A 26,317-nucleotide genomic window follows, 5' to 3' on the forward strand; every position below is an offset into this window, starting at 1 on the left:
TTTGTTATAATCTGTCCCATTCTTCTTATTAAACACAGGGTGATACCTGTGAGAGAAAACACACGAAGGGAAAAGGATGTTTCCAAGTACAAAAGTGAATTTGTTGGTCCACCAAATCAAACAAATTGGACAAAAATACAATTAAGAATTGGTTTACAATATTTATTGGGTTCCTGTGTTTTTTTTTCTGTCATAATTAGCAAGCATTATTTCAGTTCAGTTTTTCTTGGAACACCACATAACTTTACATGTGAAATAGGTGGGCTTAAAAGCATTACTTTAAAATAGCACTATTGCAACAAGATTTTATGGACAAGTGTACTGTTGTTCTGAATAAGAAAATGAAGCCTAGGTGGCACTGACACACAACTATTAGATAAAACTGCACTCAACATTTACAATAAGGCAGAGCAACATCTTATGATTCAACGTACCATCAAACATGAAAACTAACAGTTAGCCCTTTAAAATAGAGAAAAACAAAATATCATTGACACATCAGAAATTATTAACTTTAAATAAGGCTTCTTTTAAAAAACATTTACAAAAATAAAAATAGATTTGTCTGGGGGGATGCACTTATACTTTTCATTTTCCAGAAATAAATGAATTACAATTAGAATTACAGTGTAGTAGTACTTGTCCTGCAGTTCAATATTTTTGTTCCAAAAAAGAGCTTGAATTCAGTATGTGTATGCTTTTAAAAAGCTTTATGTTTAGAGAACAACATATAAATCTTTATGTATATTTAAGTATGTTCTATATGTAAAACAGTGGAATAATTTTATAATCCAAGTATTACCTCCTATAATGTTTTCCTGTTTTAATCTTTTTTTTTAGAAGAAGAACAATATCAATGCCTTTTGGTTCCTTTTACCTTGTGTCTAAACAGTTGTGAGTCAAGGCATACTAAATGACAGTGAACATTCTCCAGAGACACTTCTAATTGTCCTAGAAATGGTAGCTGGCCAAAATCATTAGTTCTAAGAGATATCTGAGATATCTGAATGTAACGGTTATCTTTACAAAATGTGCCAGAAGCACAGAAACATATGGTGGGCATATCTGATGAGCATAACATATTCATTTCTGAACTGAATATATTATGGAGAAAACAAGAAAAATTATATTCAAAGTTGTCACAATTCTTGATGGAAAATTCCAAGGATAGTTTAACATTATTTCACAGCAAAAGCTATTCCTTTTAAATTCTCATGTCATTTTGGTGTTCATTCCAGGATTCTGTCCATACCAGTACAGCTTTTCCTCTGCCCTTTTCTTTTTCCACTGACAAAAGAGCAACATTTTGAAGGTCTTTTGAAATGTCTTGTTGCACAAGGCATAGCACATGGGGTTGACAGTGCTGTTGACATAACAGAGCCAGTATCCAAGGTGCCAGAGGGACACAGGAATGCATTGTGAACAAAAAGTGGAAATTAGCACCATAATGTTGTAGGGTGTCCAGGTGAGAATGAAGGCCAAGAGAATAGCACTCAGTGTCTGTGCGGCCTTCTTTTCCTTGATAAGGACCATACGCTTCCTCTTGGTGATCTGATTCTTCAGATTGGGGTCCATCGTCTTGTTGGTGGAGGAAGCTCCCACAGATTCTGCTGAGGAGCAAGATGACGCCACCAACTTGGATCCCCCATTCTTGCTTTGTGGGAGACAACCATCTTTAGGGACTGCCTTGAATTTGTAGGAGACACATTTCTTGGTTTTTTGTAAGCTGTGTTTGGCAGGGGTAGAAAAATAACTGCTTTCTTCGTAATTGCTCAGCTGCTCATCCATGAAGGCTTGCTCACTCTCTGCTCTGCTGGAGGATTCTTTCTGGTCAGTGCCCTGGTTTTTGTAAGCTGTCTGGAAGATTCCTGTAGTTACAGGTTTTTCGTCATCCTCTGATGATGCATAGCTGTTAAAGGAGGTTACCTGGTCAGTTTTGGACCACTCGTCACTGGCATTTGACACAAGTGTGGTCTTCGTAATGTTGCTTCTGCTCGAAGATGACCACGAGGCTTGGCTTCTTTCCCTGTTGACATTGGCAGGTTGTTTACAACTAAAGCAGGATTTGATGGTAGTCTTCTGGGGTTTAATGGTCTTGGGATCACATGTAGAGTTCAGACCTTGGAGTTCCGCCAAGTCCTTGGTGCGTCTCTCAGTCTCCTTGTAGATACGGCAGTACAGTATGGTCATAATGGAAACTGGAATGTAGAAAGCAGCAATGGCTGTTCCAAAAGTGATTACAGGTACAGAGAAGAATTGAATCTGGCATTCGTCTGAAGGGACTGTTCTTTCTCCAACAAAGTACTGCCAGCACAAAATTGCAGGTGCCCAAAGAATGAAAGACACCAACCAAGCTAGGCCGATCATGATGCCAGCCCGTTTCGGGGTACGTTTGGCTCTGTAAGTCAGTGGTCTCGTAATAGAGAAATATCTGTCAAAACTAATGACTAGCAAATTCATTACAGATGCATTGCTAGCAACATAGTCGAGTGCTAACCAGAGGTCACACGCTAGACTTCCAAGAGACCAGTATCCCATCAGTATGTAAGAGGTATATAGATTCATTGAAAATACTCCAATAATAAGGTCTGCAAAAGCCAGGCTTAATAAATAATAATTATTAACTGTCTTCAGCTGGCTGTTTACTTTGAACGATACCATAACAAGAATGTTACCAATAATTGTTATCAGACTCACAATGGCTGAAACAGTTGCTATAGTGATGACTTCCCAAAGACTGTGACCACTGAGGTTTTGAACATTGGACGTATTACTGTTGTTAGCTGTTGAGTTCTTCAGCTGTTCTACTTCCATAATGGTTCTCAGTGCTTCCAGCTTAGAGTAACGTATCTACAGAGTGGAGTCAATGGAGTTTTCAATGGCGCTCTGAATGCACATCCCCTTTGAAAATGAGAATAAACAAAAACAACTGTTAAATTCAAGGATCACCCCAAACCAAAAGAAATGCAAAGTGTTGTAAATTCATTTTACTTTAAAAGAATACATAGCACATCTTGGTTGCACTCATTTGTAGAAAATGTTTTTACAATGAATAAGGCTAGTTTACATTTTGCTACAGAAATAATTGTGACAGCTTGATGATAAGCTTTTTGACCCCTTCAAGACTCGTGTAATAAAAATCCTTCTTTATTAATTTTATGTGTTCCCCTAATCTTAAGCTTTGACCTGTTTTGTTGTTCTGTGAATGTCTTCAGAATATTGTTACAGTACATCAATATTGCGACAGCACAAGATTTTTGAAAGGATTTAAGAAAACGTAACCTAAGAATAAAAGTCACCTTACTTCCCACACAACATATTTCAAACAGTTAAAAAAACTGTAATAGTGCAATATTATAGATAATATTATTAAACAAAGTGAGCACAATAATGCAGGTTCCAGTACCTATATCCTGTACAGTATATATGTACATGATAAATAAAAAGCAAATCAAATTAAATAAAATATACCTTTAATTTAATATTTTAGAATGTAATTTTAAATAAAAAATAAATAAAAAGAATAGAAAATTAAAAAAAAATACAAATGGGCTTTTTGTCATCGTTATCATCATCATCATCATCACCACCACCACCAACCACCACCAACAACAACAACAATACATACAGTACATACAGTCTATTTTATTTGGAGAAAACGTTTTTCAGTCATATACATTATAAATGTATATATGATCAATTATAATTATAAATATATTATACATTAGTTTGTGTATTTCACTGCAACAGTTAATACTCTTTAAGGACATTGTCTTGCTATTATCGAACCGTAGTGGGAACCAAATGTAATCAGACCTCCTGGAATAAAAAAGCAAGCATCCTTGTTGTCTGACGGATGACATTTTGTGTAACTCGAAACACGTTGTAACAGCGTATCACTTAATGTGGTCCGGTAGACGCGCTGGGGAACGCGAATGTAGTGATGGAGCAGAGATCAAGGCACAGAGGAGGCGGCGGCTGGAGGAGAGGTGGACACAGTGGCGGAGGCAGTGAAAGTGGAACCGGCACCCCCACTGAACATCGGGGTCGAGGTAGGGGTGGACCCCACCGTGGCAGGGGAAGAAGGGATCATCATCGTGGCAGAGGACGCTCAGGACCTCCACGGTGCGACAGGGTAAGAATTGTTGCTTATTGAAAAGTTAAAGCTGTTGCACTTTTTTTTACTATAGTATTTAGGTTTCTACAGTTATGTTTTCTTAGAACCTAAGGCACTCTATTTTAAATGTTCCGAAGAAAAGTCGTGAAAACTGTTGACTTAATAGTTTGATACTGAAGACTATAAACCTAAATAATAGGTTATATTTCTTTCCAAACAAAGCTATACTTATTAGGATTGTTTCTGTCCTTTCTTTACATAATAGTGTACTTATTTCAACACATGCAAGACAGTATGCTCAATTGCACTGCATGCTAAACAGCTTTGGGGGTGGTTATGGCAGTAAAAACACAGCTGCAGAGAGCTGCAGAGATACTAAAGAGCCTCTCCAGCTGCATTGCGTGAAGGAATCGAATCCTCTGTTGAACTGCTATATATCCTGAACTATTCTTCTTGACAAAAATTCAGAATACTGTTTTCAAACATTCTTTGACAAAAGGCATGGCCTCAGGTCTACATAATGTCTGATTGTCTAGATTTTCATTTTTTGTTTGATTCATGAGTCAAAGGGAGGGTTAGCTTTATTCTGAAATGCACTTCTTTTTTACCTTTTTTTTTCTAGTATAAGTTTTCTGAAGGCAAAACAAGGACAGGACCTCAAAATGTAAGCTTATGCTCAATTTGACTTTTGTTGGGCTTCACTGGATTGTGGTGGAAAGGGGATGGGTTGAAAGGAGTTCTTTCACTCACAATATGGTGCAGGTGCCAGCCATCTATTTCTACCTCAATAGCCACGTATTCAACACGTAGACTAATCTTGTCAGATATCAGAAGCTAAGCAGTGTTGGGCCTGTTCAGCACTGGGATGGTAGACCACCAAGGAAGATCCACTTGCTGAATCAAGTGGTGTCAGAGGGCCAGTAGGTGATTGTATTTCCTTTGGAGCAGAATGTTCATGCCCTGGTGACTAGTGTGCTATAGGAGTGTCTGTCTGTCAGCTAAAACATTAAACCAGGGTCCTGACAATAAGTGTAAAAGTGTTAACTGTTTTTCTGGTCACTTTGAACTCATACAGCCTGGCCTCCCTAATCCTTTATTTCAAGTCATTGCTAAAGCAATTTCTCACTACTCCACCTGATTTGTAATGGGGCTGCTACTGCATAGTTGCTGCCTTGAGTTACTTAATACGGTAGTGCCTCACAGAATCATCTGTGTGTCTCTTAATATCCATCTACCTCCTAAATATTTTTACCTTTATCTTTACAAGAAAAAAACTAAAAAAAAAACTTTTCAACTGCGCTACAGTTGTATCAATTTAAAATGCATTTATTAAACCTAATAAATGTAAATAAATGTAATGAATAAATATAATAACTTAAGCCTAATAAATGTAAACAAACAGTTGTTTTATAGTAAGAACCAAATTAGTTAAAGAAGGCATTACAGAAGTTAAGACATATCTATAGAACGTAGAAAGAGCATCAAAAATATCTTAGCACTCTTTTCATGCATGTACTGTATGTTTTTAGAAGAATACGATGTACAAGTTTTGGATGTTGATTAAATGTTTTTTTTGTCATTTCTATTGACTGTGAAACATTCAAGTAATTTGTCATGGTTACATAAGCATTAAAATTGTACGTTAATGAGAGAGTTTAGCCGGTATAAGTGATTTAAGTGTTTAGTGTTAAGCATGGTGAAAATCAAGTAGTAAAATACAAAAATATGCATCGGTTATCAAGATGACACCTTCATGTCAAATACATGTTGTTGACTTGACTAACTAATCTTAGATCCACTTGTCAGCAGTGGAACAAAGTCCTTGTGGCAGGCCAGTTGTACAGGGAATGGTAGTTACAGCTTCTTACCACTAGAGGTCGTTGAATCCAAGGTCAGTTGTCTGTCTATACTTTCTTTTATTGTCTCAGATGGGAAATTTGCTTTGCAGGCAGGCAAAAAACACAATGCAATATATAATACATTTAGCACAACATGAATCCATTAACACATAAAAAGCATGCATCCATAAGTTTAAAAACGAGTCAGACACTTTAAATAGTCCTCACAATCCAGAAGTAGATAAATAAAGGATTATGGTCGTCAGTAAGTAAAATAGCTTGTGTGGGGTTCATATGAGGTGCATGGTTTATCTAATTAGTTAAATGGTGCAGGGCTGGGAGTCAGATTCTCAAATAGGGATAAGTAAATAAGATTATTTGGGAAGTAAAGGGACACATGGTGTTAGTTGGTGTTGGGTTGTTTTAGAGAAGTAAATGGATTGTTGGTATGTGGAAGAAGATTTTTGCTGAATAAAGACTCTTTGATCATTATTCTTTTATTATTCATTATTCTATCACTATTTCTTTTGTCCATTGTGAATGTCTTGTATTCAGACCTCCCGAGCTGCATATTTACAAGGAGGTCTGCGTATAGACCAATTGAGGTCCAAGTGTGTTTGATGATTGTAGTCCACATTCTTCTGATAGATGGCAGCCTGTCTGGACAGTTTTACTAATCTAGTTCTGGAACCCCACTTTCTGCCCTTCCTGCAGACTCATCCTATGTAACAACATAGCAGCAGGACAATGCACATTTTCATTATACCCATATAATAAGTCTTGTGACAGTGACAGTTATTCTGTTGATGCCCTGCTTTCTAAACATTGGATAGTCTGGTTGGGATGATGTGTATCGCGGGTCTAGGTAAGGAATTGGACAGAATCACACAAGACAGCATCTGCAACCTGGTGCACAGCATGTGCAGAAAAGTGGCCACACATAGTTGTAGCCTTTGACTTTCACAGTAAAATTACAAACCTAATTTCCATTAAGTTTTCAAGGGCAAAATGTAAGGGAAACCAGACATTACTTTCAGTAGAATTTAAGGCCTTTTTTTGTGAAGCTGTTTTCTAATATTGGCATATGGCTTTATTCACAATATTCAAACTAGACATTATAATAGGTATGTAAGCAAATATTGCTCTTACGAAAAGTTTCTGATTTGATTATTAATAATAAAGTTGTCGTAATTCCAAATTATTATTTTCCTTTTGTGTCATATGATTCTTTGAATTTTCCTTAATTTCTTCCCAAACTCGCGTCTTTTCACCAGTTTTGACTGTTACGTGCTGTGTTATTCTGACCCCTTCCTTTCTAAAGTACTGGCTTTCCATTTTCATAATTGAAAAGGCTGAAGATGAGGTGGATAACAAGGAAGATCATGAAGAGGATGGCCCTGACATCTTTTCCAGAAGGAAGCTGGAGTCAAACTGGGATCGCTATGAGGCTGCAGAAAAGGAGGAGCTTTGTGAAGGCAATCAAACCAAGCGAGGAGAAGATTTCCATGTCCTCCTCAGCTCTGCAGGTTAGATCATGTTTTTGTCTCTAACATAGAGCAAGCTAAAACCAGCATTACAATGCTCCATATATAATAGGAAATGTGTTGTGTGGTTTTCAATAGGCGACATAACCAGTCTACAGCTTGTATTGTGTTAGAACTGGGCTTTCCCTAATAGATGCATTTTTGTCACAAATTTTAATATTATCTATACATTAAATGCAATTTGGAACAGCAGAATGTGTGCTGCGAAGAAGATGACTATTTAGCTAGGATTCTACATAGAGTATGTGGAGGAAGGTGTTTGTACCGGTGGATAAAAGAGAAATCGCATTTAGTGCATCTTCCTTTCCATCATGAATCCGTTCACATAAAGAATTAGGAGTACTTTTTAAAATTATTATTGTGAAATGGGTTCCTTAATGGTCTTATTATTATTATTATTATTAATAGTTGCGAAAAATATAGCTCTCTTAATGCAGAAGCAATAAACTGAGATTGATTCTGTGCTTTATAGTTAAAGACAACCATCAATTTAACTGTTGTGCTGTTTTATATATTTGAACGATCCACCTTGGACTTTTAAGTGTGGTGGCTATTTTCATGACGGCCTAACACAAAATGCGTCATCAGAAATTGCGTCTTATCCTTGTCATGCTGACAAGAAATCATCTCGCTTATCTATTTGTAAGTGGGACTTCCCCTGCCTTAATGGTGCAGTTGTCAGCTTAGCAGGCTGAACCCTCGGTTGGATTCTGCTTTGCTTTTTGCCAGAGTGCAAAGTCTAAAATCACTCAAAGACCTCAATAGGCTCACAAGGTTATGCAAGGATTTGCAGGTTTTGAGAGAGCTGCACCACATCTAAAACCCTGGGCAGGAAGACTTTATCCGTGTAGTTTCAGTGAAGCTTTAGAGAAGGAGACATGCTGTGACCCATTTTTTAGACATATAACTGTGGTGTTGTTTTAGAAGTGTAGGGAGAGGTCAGACTATATGAGGCGACAAATATATTACTTGAATAGATGAGTAATTTTAATAAGGGAGAACAAAGGCATAAAAGCAACATCTTTAATAAGTAGCCATTGTTGAGATGATCAACAGAAGATCCCATTAGTGTGGAATTTAAAATGGGCCAGGGAATAGTAGCTGACAGCTGCCCTGCGGTCAAAATTTCATTGAGAAGCAGCTGTAGGAGAAAGGAAGTGACAGCTTCCGACATTCTCAGATGGAAATAGGGTCACAGTGTGCTTCAGTTTGACTCGTGAGTAAAATCAGCCAGCTCGGAGCAGAGAGAACTGCTGATCCGATTAAAGGCAGCTTTTGAGGAGTATTTTTTGTGAGACTATAAACACTGAAATTTCTACCAATTGGACTGCACTCAAAATATAGAAAAATATACAATCCTTTATCAATCTTCCCTCTTTTTAAATAGTTACTATAGAGTATTTTGCATAATTTGCAGGGCAAACAAATTCACTAGGTGTTTTGACAAAGACAAATAATAGAAACATTGCAATGTCATTTAGGGACTGCTTTTCTGTTTCACTGTGTTGCATGAACCTTTGTTTGATTACAGTGTTTTTTTAAATTTCTGAAAATTTCTGGTTGTGCTTTCTTAATGTGATGGAGACCCTTTTCAATTAAAAAATCTGTTACCCTTTGATGAGAGTGAAAAAATTAGAAACTGTTTATTTAGACCTGGACTTTGCTTCAACGGTTCCAATTTATTGGGTTATAGTGAAATGTGTTTATGATGTACACTAGAAACTGGATGCTATTAAAATAATGTAATGAGGTTCTACAGAATAGAAATCAGTTGATCTGTGTTTTTTGGCATTGTACAAGTATTTTAACATTAGTATGCATGCATGTACTAAATTTTTCTCTCTGTTGAGGGGCAAAATAAGTCATTCTAAACTTTTGTGATATGGGAAGAATCAGAGTTAGAAATCTGTGATATGTTCAGTGTGAGTTTTGTACTCAATGTAAGTTGGTTGCATATTGATATTTTGTGATGGTGACCAACTTGATAATTTTACCATACTGAAAGGGCTTAGGCTGTTGTCCTGAGTTTGTTATAGTACTGCCACAAGAAATATGAGGGTTTACTTTAATGTCTGAAGAGCACCATCTAGAGTCAAAATGTGATTTTACCAGAATCTAACTTGCATAGCAATACTGTACTGTGATAATATCAGTATAATTTTTCTGCTTTTACTTTAAGACATCTTTAGGAAAGATATGAATACCTGAAAATTAAAATAAGTTTTCAGTTTTTTTTAGCTAAAGCATCCATCATTCAAAAAAGAGAAAATAATTATTTATTCATTCTATGTTTCCTTACTTTAAAATTTAAACTCACATACAGTAGTTTGCTTAGCTTTTCTTTTATTTCAATATTTTTTTCTCACAATTTAGCAGCATGGATTTTGTGAGAAAATGTTAAACCAATTTGGAGAACTGCTGCATTAGAAATTTCAGAGTGAGACAAGGAATTTTCTATAGCTATAGAGGTATTTGTCTCTTAAAATGGCTGTGCATTTTTCAAGGGAATTGTACTCGTGAAATATAAGATTTTTGGAGTTTGAGTTTGGCCATAATACATGTCATTTCATTATCCTACAGTGTTAAAGGCGGGAAAATATTTCTGACATAAATATAGGTGTGTATAATGAAAAGTTGTGATGGCTGTTCAGTTTGTGGTGCTTTGAAGACAACAGAAGGAAGGTCACTGACAAAGAGAGGCTCAAAAATGTTTGTACTGCAAACATGTATATTAAGGTGTGTTCAGTGTATGATGCCGATATAAATTGGCTTATGTTGTGCTAATACAGAAGCTGCAGCATTGCAAAGGTGGTACATTTCAGGAGCTACTGGTAAATTGCTCCATTGCTTTTTAAGGGTAAACTAGAAACAAATCAGCACATGCCTATATTAGCAGTGTGGTTGTTCCCTTTGAAAAACAAGGGAGTGCCATTAAGTTAAACTTGCTTCTTCTGTTGTGGGATAGCTCTGTGCTGCACAAATACTATATCTCCAACTGCATTTATTAATTTTGCCACTTAAAACAGTATCTTAAAAGAGTTATTTTTTTCTGCTGTTTCTTTAGGGTTGATTTAGGAAGGATTGTAGAACACTTTAGTAGATTAGGTGTGTTAGCTGAAAAGCTGACGAGAAACAGTTGTTCTGGTAATACTTTGTTAGGATCAGAATATGTCAGGAGTTTGGAAATTTGGCTTGGGAGTCCTGAACATTAGCCCTGAACCAACAGATTTCAACAGAAATTAGATATCCATAACTCACTCACCACATTTATTTGAGATTTGCAGTTTATTCAATGATAAAACATGAAAATACCAAATTTTCATGGCATCATGAACATTTCAAATACATGAAAGTTCCCAGGGTTCTGTATACTGATTTACTTTTACAGATTAGGTCTGCTGTAGTTAGATGTTTTTCATGCTAAGGATAGCAAGCTGTTGTTCAGGATAGTACATACAAATTTGATTCGTTGATTTGATTGTGAATAACTTCAATGGACGGTATTATCTTTTAATCTATAATTGCAATTTAATGTACAGTATACAAAGTTTAGCTCACCTTTATCTTTTCATTGATATTTAATATGCAGCCATATATTTGTTGTTCTCAATTACAAGGGGCGCAATATTCATGGCTTTATAGTAAGGCACCTCTACAATTAAATAAAAAAATATGCTTATTAGAGTAGGTAACATTTATCTCACAGCACGGACATATACTTTTGAAGTAATTGGGCGGAGAAGTGGCTCTGTGGCTGGAAGGTTGCCGGTTCAAATCCCACAGCCGGCAGAGGAATCCTACTCCGTTGGGCCCCTGAGCAAGACCCTTAACCCCAACTGCTCCAGGGGTGACCCTGCGCTCTGACCCCAGGCTTCTCTCTCCCTGTCTGTGTGTCTGTGTGTCTCATGGAGAGCAAGCTGGGGTATGCGAAAAGACAATTCCTAATGCAAGAAATTGTAAAGGGTTAATAAAGTGATGTTATTATTATTAATTTTAAAATGTACTGTCTGTGACTGTGCTTAATCTTTTTTTGCTCTTGAAACTTCCTGCTGTTATTCCAACAACGTAAAGCTGGCACAAGCTGTATATATATAGAATGTCTTTCTTGTTAGATGACATCATGCTTCTTGATCAGCTGCCCATCTCTAATATGTGTATTTAATATGTGCTAGAAGCAATTTTAGATAAATATTATGAAACAGAATCCCTTAACAATTAAAGCATAGCTTTATTAATGCAATTAAATGAGATGTAATGTATCTAATACCAGCTTTATGATTACTGTGATAGTGTGTTCTGGACCCAGCTGTGTAATTTATTTGTGAATCTCAATGCTTTGCTTCTTTAAATACATAAAAAATATTAAAGCCTTTAAGAAGATTGAATTTCACAGTAAATAAGGATATTTTCCCTAGAGTCGTTTTTGCTTACATTATTTTCTCATTTCCCTAATCGTCTTCATTACAAAATATTGATATTGTTGACTCTCACTCTTATTCTCTGACTATGAAAAGTAACCTCCTTATTTTATTAACCAGCCAGTTCTTTTTATATCCAGTTGTTGGCTGTAGTAGGTGAGCATCTGCCTTTTCCAGTGCAGACAGATTCGTGCGGAAGGGGCTGTGTGCCTGAAGGAGATGTGGTGCTGGGAGTGAGAGGCCTCTAGGAAGACAGATGAATCAGAGGCTATGGCTGAGCAGGGAAGATAGCGTGAAGATACTGAAGTTTTGGCTCCTCACTACAAAAATTAAAAATAGCATTCGGTTTTCTGCTGGGTGAAGGCAGGGGGGATTTGGGTGGTGTCTGAGATGTTGCTAGGAACAACATTAATTCTCCTGGGGCCCTTTGCCAGTGAGCTGTTTGAGTTCAGGCAAGTCCATTTCATTAAAGGTGGTTTGCACAGTAGTTACAGCTACAAGATTTCGAAATAGAAATCCTCTAAATAGAAAGAGCTTAGAAGACCTACATACTGTTGCTGCCCTAAGCCAAACCTCCGATGTCTCAGGAAAACAGATTAGATAGACTCTTACTTGATAGCAGTTTTAGCTATCTTCACAAGTGGGAGGCTTTTGCATGAATGGTACCGATGAAATGTAGCAACAACTTATTAAATACCGTTTTAACCATTTAAGTAATTCTGGGCATTACTCTATTTAGACAGTTTTGCACAAGGGACATAGGGGATGTGCTCTTCTGTGCTGTGCTATTTAGATAGTATAGACCAGCCAAACTCCTTTTGGATATATTGATAACTACACCTACTAATATGGTTCTTCACCTAAGAAAATCACAGTGTAAAGACGTACAACAGATCCTAAAGCCTTATTAATTAAAAACAATCGAGGATTTCAGTTTCACTTTGCTTGTCCTCTGGCATGTGGTAGAGGTATTCTAGGTGTCTAGATAAAAAAAAAGTCTTGGACCAACTGCTATAACCAGTTTCCAATTGCAATACTTCCACCCTCGGCAAAGAGTAGGCAGTATGCACCTCACCAGAGAGGTGTACTACCATTTCTGACCTAGAAATAATGGAAGACACTCTTTTGCCATTGTATTTATGGGCATGTAAGCTATTGGAATCAACTCCATCCATCAATCCATTTTTTAACCTCTTTATCCAATTTAGCATCACAAGGCTCCCCGGTAAGCAACGGGCACAAGGAGGAACACACCCTCGACAGGACACCAGTCCATCTCGGGGCAAACACACAGTGCTACAGTACCATGTTGCCCTCACTGAAAATCAGTTGATTAGTGTAATTGATTTGAATAAATTGAGCTTTTACCCAGCCTTTGAGATCCCAGTGGTTTTTGAATTTGTATGCATTTTTCTTTTCCTGTACTATTTACTCTTCAAAATCCCTCTAAGGATTTCTTCACATTATTCAATTCATAATTAAATACTGTTAGGATCTCATTATATTCTTGCAATCATTAAATTTAGCGGTTGCTTGGCTGGGTAGATTTTCTGAGCCATTTATGGTAATAAAGCAAATGGAAACTATTTAGTGATGTAAACACAGTGTCTGCCCTTCTCAACACGTTGAGTAAGAGTTGCCTGTTATAAAGTAAAAATATTTTACCACTGTTATCTTTCTCCATTTTTCATTTGCCGAAAAAGCTCAACAAGCGTCTTTACCTTGTTTATTAACAATATAGTATACATGCCAGTGTCTTCTGCCTCCCAACCACAGTCCTCAGTGGCCACCTCTTCTCTTAAATCTGTGCTGCTAGTGATAATAGCCTCTCTGTAATGAAGGCTGGTGAATCCTGCTAGACTTTGATGGAAAGGGATGGTGAGGGAACTCTAATGGGATCAGTGAAAAATGATATTTTCCTTCACTGATCCTTTAGAAAGGTAATGAAAGCTTCCCGAAGTCTAGTATGAATTACTGATGTTACTTAATATTGAAAACCTACAGTAATTGCAGTGTGTGAAAGTAAGAACGATGTGAAAAATGATCATGTCTGTAGTATAAGAAGTTAATTTTTTCTCCATTTGTCTGGAAATCCAATTTTGTATAGCCTGCATGTTGTTTTCCAGGATTTGTGCTTGTCTCCGTCTGTCATAAATATGGTTGTCGCCTACATGTAACATAAACAGATACTTTGAAGACCTTTATAGAAAATTAAGTCTGCAATTTTTGTCTTTCCTCTTTGGATTTTAAGAATTAATGTACATTGTCCTGCATAGTCATTTGAGACTCATTCAGCTTTTTGTTTTCAGCCCAGAAAGAAATGGTCTGAAAACGAAAATCCAACCATTTTTAATGAGGAATTTTGCAAGATGAAGCCTTTAACCTGCAGTTCAGCACTTTATCCTTTTTGATAAACTTTTCATCAATTGAACTTTCTTATCCTTAAGTCAGTTCTACAGTACCTTGTCTTATACAAGTTTTTTTTTTAGTCTAGTCTTGAAAACGATATGCAATTTAGTGCACATGCTAGTGTGCCTCAGCATTAGTGAGAAGTCCATACAGGAGGATGTATTTTCTTATATTTGTTATACATCACTATACACAAATAGTTATTTGATTATTTTAAATGGATTTACTTGTAGGAGTTAAAAATGATTGACTGGCAAGAGGTTATAAATTGATTTTCCTTAGATTAGGTTATTGCAATCAAGTCAAAATACAATTTTAATTGAAAGCAGTTTTTCATTTGATTAGAGTCAGCAAAGAAATCCTTAAACCCTGGGTGCTGCATTGGTGAAGAGCTCCTTTTCTCTCTTGTCTGGCAAATCAGTTTCTTTCATGTCCTTCTGTAGAGTACCGAGTGATTAAAAAAAGATCTTGTGGCTGTCTTTTAATTTGAGGTGTTGCTCCAGTTACAGTGGATATAAAAAGGTCTACACACCCTTATTGAAATTGCAGGTTTTTGTGATGTAAGGCCAGAAAACATGTCAGACATTTTTCCATTTTTAATGTGACCTTGCAACCAACAAAATTATTATGAAAAATAATTGAAAATAAAAAACCTACAACACCCTGGTTGCATAAGCGTGCAAACATGGATATTAAATTCAATTTGCACGTTTTACTATATTGTGGCAAAGTTATATCATATCACTTTAATATATGACGTGATAATACCATATATCAAAATTCAATGTATTGCACTTTTATCCTGTGGTACTCCTGATGCGAGTGATCATCAAGAGTACATGCCGTGAGGAGAATGGCATTCCACCAGGTTTTAGAAGTAATTTATAATCCCGATGAGTAAAGAAAAAGGTAATAGAGACCAATTAAGTGAACGTTTGATTCAATTAAAAAAATTCCAGGGTGTCATGGCAGCTCTCCAGCTGGTTTAAGATTTCTTGTATGTGTATATTTTAATAGAATCCCACCCACCTTCCTCACACTGAAAAAAGAACAGTTTGCTACTTAATACAAAGTTTTCAGTTGTCTGGATATAGTGTAGTTTGAGTTGGCAGCAGTCGTCATGTATTATCACACTGCATATCTTTGTTCTGTGCTTTCAGTACCCTGGTCGTCAGATATCACAAGTGTGCAGGGGCTTCCTAGCATTTTATTTCCTTCAATATGACGTTGGGATAGTAGAAAGGCCCTGAATGACACTTCTTCCTTTTTGCTGAGCAATTAAACATTTTTTAAAAAAATTGTTTATTATTCTTGTCTATGTCATTTGGCAAAAGCAACAGCTCTAGCCTGAGGTATGTATTAGGATACATTTTGAACTGGTGGGGGAAAAAAGTTGACCCTTGAGTTTATTAAAGTGACATTTCTCATCCCTCGTGTGATTTGTAATCAACATCAGAGTGGAAGAAATGTGAAGGTAAGAATGCCTCTGAGGGCTAGATTGATTTTTAAACCTTAACACTGCCAGAGCTGATGCAGCCATAATTTCTTCAAGCTATATATAGAATGGAAATCGTTTTTCTTGCACTGCCTCTGCACCTACACTTCCACCTTGTTTTGCTGCTTCTTTTACAATGTGTTTTGTTTCTCTTTCAGGCCCTCTGGGACTGAGATACTTTAAAGGGTTAATGTTGTTGTTTTGAAGGGAACCATTTCTGCTTGAATTAATTCCTATTGATTTTAATATTTACTTCCTTTATATATGCTGACCTGCTCAAATGTGTCCTTTAATTATGTGTAATTTTAAATTTTACTTTGCTTTTACTGTAATTTATTTTTGTATCGAGTTTTTTTTTACGCCAAAGGTTTTCAACAATCAACATTTCCCCTCAATTTCACTGAACATTTTCGCGAAACCATGTACAAGGGATAAAATGAAACTTTAAATGTCAATCAAGAATTGTATGCTCTTAAATGAACAAAATTCTTGTTCATTCTGAAAACTTAATTTTCCTTCCTGTTGAGTGTGTTCATTTTTGAGTGAAGTTATGTTTAAATATGGATTAATCAGGAATTTGTGCCCACCTACAGTATACATTGTCCCTTTCTGACAAAGATATCCAAGAGAATAGCTTCCTTAATGCCGTGGGTTATGAAAGGGTGAAAAAAAAACTTTAATTATTATGAAAGATACTCCTGTGATGGCTGTCCATTGTCTGTGAAGGTGCAGAAAATAATAAACTGTTAATCAGAGTGATGTGACCAGGCTTGAAAACGGTCTGGGTGGTAATAGAGTTGGAATTAGGCCAGGGCTCCTGTGGGGAAAAAACAGCGACATGAAAAGTAGGTTTCTGAGATACTGAGAGTGGAACTAATAACCTTTAATTGCTATTGTATTTTCTAACTGCATTTCTTACAGGTATTAAAGCATTTCCAGTGTTGTTAGATGCAGCCGGTTAGTAACATTAGGTTATGGATTTCTGTTTTTTATTAGCGTGTGAGCTAATGCAGGTCAAATGTATTTAATTCATGTAGTTGACTTTTTAACTATTTTAAGCAGCTGCTGAAATATTAAATATTAAATATTATGTGATGTTTATGAACTGATACATACAGTACAATTGTCCCTTGTGACCCATCCTTGCCGTAGCTACAAAGCAAAAGCACTGCTCAGTTCGTTACTGTTGACATATTGTACCATTCAAAATATTTTCTTCCATTTCATACCTATTTTATTACTTAAATTAAATGTTTTATTATTATTATTATTATTATTAGGGTTTATGTCCCCAACGCTGTGAAATCTCACACATACAAAATGGGGAGAAACTTTTCATGAGGATATTTGTCAAAACTTCCCAAAAAGGTCCCTAATGAGGTGTTCCAGAGGTATAATTCAAAATACTAAGACTGACGAGAGAGCAATCCCAATTGATTCTTCAAGTCACTTCAAAGGATTTAATTAAAGATGCAAGATAACATATTAAAACCCAAGTGTTTTCAATCATTCCTTGCTTGACAGTGGAACCTAAATATTTTAGAAAACGATATCCTAAATGTTTGGTAGCCTATTAAAATAGTCAAAAGGCTCTAATGAATTCAACATTATTGCATGAAGTCATCTTCATTTCATTTAGTTTATATGGATCTGTTTCAGTAAAATTGTGCTGTCAAGAAAAAACTCAACTTGACAGAAGAAATTAATTGAGAACATGAGCAAGATATTAAACAGGTATTTCATTCTTTGAATTCCTCTGGAATCAGCTGTGTGTTAGTAATAATATAAAGAAAGTCTTCTAAATGCACATATTGTAATAATATTTTATTCAGTTGGTCTACATCTCTTTAAGAAATATTAAAAATATTAATGCTGAAAAGCTTTTTTTAATTCATTTTAAATAATTTAAATGAATTTAAGATAATACTGAAAGCAGTTCTACAATTTAGGATTTCAAAAAAGACTTACTTTAACTTACTGTTTTTATTTATAATTAGTAGTCATTTTTAGCATCATCTTGTCTTTTTGAAAGGTTTGATTGTAAAAGAATGGTGTTCAGTAGCATTTTTTTTTGTTTTTCCTTATGTATTTTGTAGTATTAATTTTATCAATCTGTCCTTTTTTAAAATTTTATCCAGCACAGGCTCGTGGGTGAGCCAGAGCCAATCCTGCCAAACAAGGTGTGTAAGGCAGGATACCCTCTGGAGGGGACACCAGTCCATCACAGGGCACACCAGGGCCAATTTTCCAAAAAGCCAATAAACCTACCAGCATGTCTTTGGACTGTGGGAGGGCACCCAGAGGAAACCCACAAGACCACGAGGAGAAAATACAATCTCCATGTAGATAGCTCCCCCGAAATCGAACCCAGGGCCCCAGTGCTGTGAGGTAGCAATGCTAATTACTGTAGCACCTTGTCACTAATTTTATCCAATTGTTTTAAAATAACGTAAAATCTTTAAATGAATGGACTGCGTGTCTGGCTCTCAGAAGCTGGAACCGTTCAACTACAGGCCTGCCTTTGCTTTGAAAAAGAATATGCTGGAAACCTATGACAAAAGCAACTGATCATGCAAATGATGAATTTCATTTAATAATTCAGCTGAGGGCAGCAAAAAAATAGATGACCTAGCCTGCTTGGCATACGTTATCTCTGCTGTGAAAAGTCTGTCCTAGAAACTGTTTTGAGCACTTGAGTGTTAATAGGAACAGTATTCACTGAGCTGCAAAGATCAGGGAGTTTTAGCAGTAAAAGACCTTTTTATTGCTCTTGTAGTGTTCTTTTTTTTGCTTAATATTTCAGCTTTGGTGGGTAGAGCGATTTCAGCAAGAACACCACTTTGAAGAATGAGGAATATAAGAGTTTTCTTTTCTTTTTTTAGCAGAACTACTTTGGCCTCTAAATAGTGCCGGTTTGAATGCAGAATGTTACTGGAGAGAAGTGCCTCTGTAATTATGGGCTGAAGGGCTGTGAAGGAAGATTAATCTACTTTTAAAGCATTCTTCTGCACCAAATTACCAAGAAAAGGTTTAGGAAAATTGGCCCTATATTTCAGTCAGCCTGCTGATGCCAGAAACTCTTTGAATTAATCATGCATTACATATATGTAAGCTGTGTGACAAGGCTTTCACGCGCTCATTCCCTGACTCATTGTTTTGTATTGCTGTACCCTAAATTTTTCCCCCAACAAATACATAACTAGAACTGTGACTTTTTTATTAAAAGAAAGCACCTTATTTTGCTGTATTGCTACTACCCGTGTTGTAGTGTAAAACCGAACCATAACTATGTAGTAATGGGAAAATGCAAATGTTCATTAACTCGCTGTTTAATTTCTTGATTTTCATGTTAAGGCACATATTTATTTTTGACAGTGAACTGTCCCAGTAAGGTTTCCCTTACTGCTCAGCCCTGTATTTTGGATTGTTTCCAGTCAGTTCTTAATAGCAGAGATTGTGTAGTGAGTTTTAGACCCTGATAAAGTGGAAAGAACGTGTTTTTTATACAGTTTACCTGGCCAGTATAGACTGACGAGCCATTAAAATTAGGGATCTCCCCTCAGGGGTCTCTGAATTGCCTCACAAGATAGCTGTTTGTTAGGATGATATAGTGGGGTGACAGCTAGTGCTTTTCCTCAGCGCTGAAAGTATTCAGGGGAACTAGCTGCTATCTCGCCTTCCAGGATTATCTATCTGAATAGATGGCGGTGTCCTTGATGACATTTCATTATATGTATCTTGAATGTGAGGAAGCAAGGTAACCATAGGAAGACTTACAATTTTAAAATGTCACTTTACTTGCAAAATAAAAAGTAATAGACAAAAAATAATAGAAGAGATGTTTGTCGGCTGAAGAAAAAAGGACTTTTCTATTTCGGTACCTGTATGTTAGGGTTGGCAAGGACTTTTCTGAATAATGTTGAATAATAATGTTGTTTCTGAACTGTTAAACTGTTAAAAAATCTCAAAGTAAATCAATACACTGAATTTTCCTAATCTGAGGTTAAGATACAAGTTTTATTGAGCATATCTGTACAGTGCCTCCTGCTCTACTGTACTGTACTGCTCTTCAGCTCAGAGCTGGGGTAAGCCTGAAAGTGTGCTGTGCACTCTCTGGGGGAAGACGTCCATAGTGGTGAAAGAATACAGTAAACCATGCTGAGATTCTAGCAGACATGGGGATAAAAAACCTTTTCTTCCGTTACCAGGAACTAACCAAATTGGCATATTGATGTAATTTCAAGTCATCGAGCTCAGACTTCTGTATTATTTCTTCTGCTGTTTATTACTCTCGGTGTGGTCTGTTGCTAATGCGTTTGCAATTTTTTTTCAATGAAAGATACCAAAATGAACTTGCAAATTATACAGAAGTCAAGATCTGTAAGGTCTGAAGACCTTACACATACAGTAAGTCATTGTGTGAATTTCACATGCACAAGTAAATCTTTTAAATAAATATTTGATTTAATGATCTTTAGTTGTTTATATAGTTTTTTTTAATTAAAATAAGTTGTCTCTGGGGGAACTGCAACAAACCTCTTATATTTACAAAGCAAGTCACATTGAATGGAAGCTCTTTTGTTTCAAACTATATGGAATTTAAGTCCAGGGAATCATAGCTGGACTGTAAGAGCTTTTTCCAAGCAATTTTTTTTCCCCCGCACATCGATACCTTTTTACCCATCCTTATTCATGCAGCTATTCTACGTTAATTACATGTGCCTGTGACTCTGGCTAGGTTGAGGAAAGTGTGGTCCAGCTTCATGCCTGGTTAATCACTGTGTCATACTGTGGAGTCAGTGCAGCTTTGGAGAAGTTCCCTGGATTAATCTCTACCTACATACAATAAGCATATTTCTCCATTGATTAGCATATGTTAGTGGACTCAAGAGATCAAGATTGTTAAAAATTGTCATTTTGTTGTGCAGACTCAGTGAGCTGTGGCTTTATTAACCCGAGAGAAGAATGTCTACAGTTATCAATTGTTGTGACTACTCTTAAATGCAAGAGAGGATAGTTTTCATTTTTTTTTTACAGATGGAACTGTATTAAATGCTCTTATTTCCTAATTTAAAAAAGAAAATTAAAAAGGATTTGTTAAAAAATCAAATAAACCTTAATTTGTAGAGTGTTCTGCATCTGGATTTCCAGATTGTATGGAGATTAATGGTGCAGGCTCTGCAGAGGTTTTAAAAGGATCACTGAGTAGCATTAGTGTTTTGCAATGGACAGTTTCTCATGTTAAGCAGGGTGAGATTTTTATACAGTGCGTATATTAATTAATATCATCATAATTATCCAGTCCAAATAATATGGTAAAACCATCTCATTTTTTGGATATGAAATTAATTTGGAATATATTTAAATGATTGTTTTCATAGACAACTCCATGAACTCAAAAACCTGTAATGCATGAACATTTTCGCTTGCCACAAACGAGAATATCCTCATCATGTTTTTAAATAAAACCTGTACATAAGGGAACTACCAAGGCAAATTTAAGATATTTGAGCCTTAATTATTAAGAGTTATAACATGCATAAAATATATTTTGTCTTTTTTCTCATAATGTCCTTGGCATTGTCAGTGATTTGCTAGTAGTCAAAAATACATCCACATAGAAGTCTACAGTGTGTAGCATATGGATGCTGTAAAATGCTCATACACACATTTAAAGCTCTCTTCCAAAAGGGCTTCAGGGCATCAATTGCAATTTAGGTCAACAACTAAATTTTTTAAGTTGCTTAGTTTTTGATAAGCTTGTCCTTGTTAAATTAGCGTGCACAAAATTGTCCCCATTTCTTTTTATATAATACAGATGTGTTACAGAATCCAGTAAATTGTAATAATATAATTTATTTGTTGACTTCTGTGGAAACGAATCTATCATCAAGCCACAATATATAACATAATGATTTAAATTCTTTAGGCTTGTGTCTTCTGTTTTTGTAATATCTGTATTTTTACACAAGCACATGAGAACTGACACTGGGAGAAAACACAAGATCTTAGTTTTAATTGCTTTAGATTGTTATATTAACTGTAGTTCTTAACTATATTGAGTTCTAATATACAAGAAAGATGCCTTGTGGACTGTAAAAGTCTTCAGAAATTGTCAACAACAAAATAGGGTGATGTCAAGTGACATTCAATGGCCTTAAGCATTATGACATGTTTTAAAACTACAGACTGCAAACATGCATTCAACTTAATAGTTATCTCTCTCTATGTGGGAAACTCTGTCAATTTACAAGCACATTAGAAAAGGCCCAGTGGGGAGGTGAACCAGTACATAAAACCTATGAACGTCATCTTAATATGCAAAGTACAGTTGTGTAATATATTGCTCAGCTAGGCAAACCCTTGACACGCAGGATGCATGGAAAACCACATTTTTCAACTGTTCACATTCTGGGGAGGCACATTTTCATATGAGGTGCATTGCTCAAGCTGACAAAAATGGGGAGAAAATATTTAGATGTCCCATTTTTATTTTTTATTTAGCTGTTTACCGTTTTCTTCATCTTGTGACTCATTTTATCTGACTACTTAAGTACAAGCTGATTTTAATTTAGACTTGATTATTGATGTTCCTCCTTCTTTGTAGCGACAGCATTACTGCCCTTCTTTTCTGAGGGTTTGCTTGTCTTCTATAATTTAGAAATGTTAGCATTTTATGGTACCTTATCTTAGTGTTTTTAATTAAATAATTAAAATAATCAATGTCTGTTTAAGCAAAACAGAGCATGTTATTAAAAAACATTACAGTTTTGAAACAATGGAAATCTGTAGTGTTCTCTCTTTTCCACAGATATTTATGTTTTTAATGATGAAGGAGGATACAGGGTTTGTGTTCAAACACCATATTCTTCTTGACTTATCTGCACAGCTTTAACTTTAACACAACTTTATTATATTCTTCTCCAGTGTCTGGTACTCTGATGAAGTACTTGGATTATTTCTTCAAAAATGAATCTAAATGAATTTAGATTTTCACATTGATGTGGTACTGTATACACATGTACAACAACAATAATAATATAAATCAAACATCTAAGTGTAGCGGTGATCAAAAGTTACACAATTTATTACAAAGCATTTGGGGGAAGCAGCATTAAACTGAAATTTAGTAGAACTGCATTATTTTGTTACTGTTGGTTTTCCAATAAAGGTAATACAGATTGTCAAGAGAACTGGACTAATACGAAAAGTGAGAAAAACTGTTTCGACAGATAAGGTTCTCATGACAGCACAGTTGCTGTAAGTAAGATGTTATATTTTGACCCTTTAAAAATGTAATATTTTAAATATACAATATTTTATTTTTGTAATTGATATGCAGTACAATATCCTTTATGATGCAATATTATTTCATGCAGAGCTGTATTTTACTATGCAGTATGTGATCTACCGTATAGTGACACAAAGTATTTGGAATTGATCAAGAGTTAGCAGTGGATTAAGGTGGCTACCTTGTTCATTTGTTCACATCACCATACAACATGTCTTTAAAAAAAGAAGTCATGCGAAGAAAATGTGCAATTTGTCATGTTGCTGAACCCCTTATTACACTCTTGCAGTTTTCTAGAGTGTTGTCTATCAGCTGTTTAAAGTCTTCATTTTTTGCCAAAGGGGGATTTTACAACATAAATTCTTATTTTATATTCAGGAATTGATAAAGAAGCTGCTTCAGCTTTATGTTTCGGAAAATAAAGGAGGCCACTAATTTGACAGACAATCTAAGGTTCAGTAATACGTTTCTGTTGACAAAAATGAGTGACTGACACTGACAGCCTCTCTGTTTTTCTCCATGCTTTAAAGTACACGTTTATTAAATCGGCAAAACTACTACTTCCATAATGTGCAACCCTTTAAAATATATGGCTGGTTCTGTTATTTTCAGAAAAACAAATAATGAACCCTCTTTTTAAAGGGAATAAATACTATTTAAGTTGAGGAAAACCAACGTCGAATATCTTCAGTTCGGAAACACAAATTGCCTCATAGAAACATTATAAAATATGCATTCATTGCGATTTATTTTTATAGGCTCTTGTTTCTTTGTACCTACTATGACCTAGCAGCTTTTACTCCAAAATTATACATTTAGTATTTGTGGTCATTGTGTTTGACTGGATAAAAATGTTTACTTTTAAAGTGATTTATCATCATAAAAAAGATTGGTTACTTCTTTTTGTGCTCTGTCTAATTAATGAACACTTTAAGCCATAATTAAATACTACTACAAAACTGTTTATGGTTTAAAGTCTGTTAAAAGAGTTTGTTACATACAGTATAATGTTTTACTTGTATCATCTGAATTATTTGAGAAATACCAAGTGCCATTCTGAAGTTAAAGTGAAATACAGTTTGCTGTGCAAATCTGGACCTTGCAGGTATTATGAAAGCATGCATAAAGAAACATACTTACAGTTAAGGTTTCTCAATGAAAGCTGGGTGCTCTGGTGGAGATGCATGCCTTTCAGTAAGTAGATGAATGTTCAGGTGGGGGCTTCCCGTACCTTAATGTTTTTCACTCTTCTGCTATACTTTCAAACCTTTTAGTCAATCAGTTATCCCAGAAAATAAACACAACAGTATACAATAATTACTTCAGATTCCAATTTCAAAAATCCCACTTGTGCCGGCATTCCAGTTCCAAAATGTATCAAAATCTTCAAACCATCCTGAGAAGAGCTTATATTTCAGTTAGAGTGTGTCACTCGAACAGCTCATTCGGTATAATTCAAGCATTCTCTGCTGTTTAAAAATTGATTGACATTCATCTCAGTGCAGAGAGAGACAGAAGAAAATGGTGAGAAAAAAGGTGCTTGTATGTGATTTGGGGAGCGTTTCCTTTTTGTTTTTCTTTGAATAAACGTAAGTCCAGTGAAAAAGAACAGGCACACTAGAATTTACCAATCAGAACTTTTCCTGGATTCTGGAGTGTTTTTCCACAGAAGTTGCTAGCTGCTGGTCGAACAGTGCCATGTATCCTTCTGATGCTCCTAGCAGACACAGATGTAGCGCTCTCTCACTGGAAGGAGAAATTCCCATAGGGCAGAATGGCTCATCATGTTTCGGGACAGTGAGCAGGCATGGCAAGAAGTGTGTGGGGTTGGGGGGGGGGGGGGGGAGGTGGGGTGGGTGGGAGAGAAGACCCGCTGATATGAGCTGTTGAAACCAGGCAGTGATCTGACAGGATGACGCTTCTCATACATAATGAGCCCATTAATTACATCAATGTGACAGGCAGCAGTGCCTGCTTAAAAAGACAAAAAGAGAGGCAGATGATGTTATTAGTTGTGTTTGGTGCCCCCTGTATTTGAACAGCTTTAGGTAAGCAGTGCATATCAGAGCCTCCTGTTATAGCCTTTTTTGTGATGTGAAATCAATTTTGCTGGCTTTTTGTTTTTTATCTACTGTGCAAAGATAGTTTGACCTGGGCCGGAGAGATAAGACGTGCTGTTGTGAACCATTGCCTTTTATTTCTTTTTTTTTTGTTTGCAGTGGTTTTTGTTGTGGAGGTTGGGGGAGTGCTCTTTTAAATTACGTCTCTTTAAGTATCATTTAATCAGGACAGTTGGATGTGATACGTTATCAAGTAGTTGTTAATCCCCCAAGAATAGATCCTTAACCAGCTGTTTCTGTCATTGTTTAGTTTCCATACATTTTTGTTAATATTGTTTTATGTAGCTCAGGGTTCAAATGAACTGTAAAATGTAAAATACATAATGCAGAGTAAAATAAACATTTTCATTAATGCAATAATAGGTCATAATACAACAATGCAAAAAATACAAAACATAGTACATATTATATCTTAATATTATGTGCGGCGTTTTTGTTGACTCTACAGTAAACTTTGTAGAGACATGGATTGTAGGAACGACTGAAAAGGAAAACATCTTTTTTTGGAGTGTTTTTTTTTTTAAAAGAAGGTTCTTATAAGAGTTATCAAGGCTTAACCAGAATGGTCTGCTTTTTATTGTTGGATATTTGCTTGACTGACACAGAGTATGAGTTTTTTTTCCCTTTTGCAAGACACCAAAAGTGATATTTATCAAATAGTACTGGATTCAACTTATAGTGCTTTCCGAAAGGGGTTGTTACTCTGTATAGTTAACATTGACTTAACTGAGTTTTCCTTTGATAATTTAAACTGTGTCAGCGCTGCAGGAGTAGCAGCATGTTAATGGCAGTGCGAAAATTGATGAGACACCATAATGGTATGAAGCTACGCTCCTTCGATAGATGGAGAATCATGTAGAGTTGCATTATTAGTGCTGTCTCAATTAATGAATCTACAACAGGTGCGAAAGAGCATACATTTAGTGTATTGTGTTCCAGATCTTCCAGTTGTTTTTGTATTTCATCCTAAACAAACAAATGAGTATTATCAAATACAAGAATGACACATGCCTTGATTTTCTTTATAAAGAATTCAAAACACCTTCAAGACACTAATACCAAAGCACTTCATGAGGCAGCTTGTA

The 26,317-nt window shown here is 35.8% G+C and overlaps 2 protein-coding genes across 3 annotated transcripts in view; one reads left to right on the forward strand and one right to left on the reverse strand.

Moving 5' to 3' along the window:
* Positions 1 to 118: 118 nt before the first annotated feature.
* On the reverse strand, positions 119 to 24,881 carry chrm5b (cholinergic receptor, muscarinic 5b). Its single transcript, XM_006632443.3, has 2 exons — positions 24,253 to 24,881; positions 119 to 2,901 (listed from the first exon to the last, which is right to left on the reverse strand). The coding sequence occupies exon 2, from the start codon at positions 2,812 to 2,814 to the stop codon at positions 1,213 to 1,215; it is 1,602 nt and encodes a 533-aa protein (XP_006632506.1). The 5' UTR covers positions 2,815 to 2,901; positions 24,253 to 24,881; the 3' UTR covers positions 119 to 1,212.
* Positions 3,873 to 26,317, forward strand: part of aven (apoptosis, caspase activation inhibitor) — a 72,364-nt gene continuing 49,919 nt past the window's right edge. The window contains exons 1-3 of one of the 2 annotated variants that reach the window (XM_015350750.2): positions 3,873 to 4,135; positions 4,740 to 4,781; positions 7,307 to 7,481. In XM_015350750.2, coding sequence (XP_015206236.1) covers positions 3,944 to 4,135; positions 4,740 to 4,781; positions 7,307 to 7,481 — 409 coding nt within the window. In that variant the 5' untranslated portion in view covers positions 3,873 to 3,943. The remainder of the gene's footprint in view (positions 4,136 to 4,739; positions 4,782 to 7,306; positions 7,482 to 26,317) is intronic. The other variant, XM_015350751.2, reaches the window with a different exon arrangement.

This window comes from Lepisosteus oculatus, chromosome 8 (genome assembly GCF_040954835.1).
Source record: "Lepisosteus oculatus isolate fLepOcu1 chromosome 8, fLepOcu1.hap2, whole genome shotgun sequence".
NCBI classification, from domain to species: domain Eukaryota; kingdom Metazoa; phylum Chordata; class Actinopteri; order Semionotiformes; family Lepisosteidae; genus Lepisosteus; species Lepisosteus oculatus.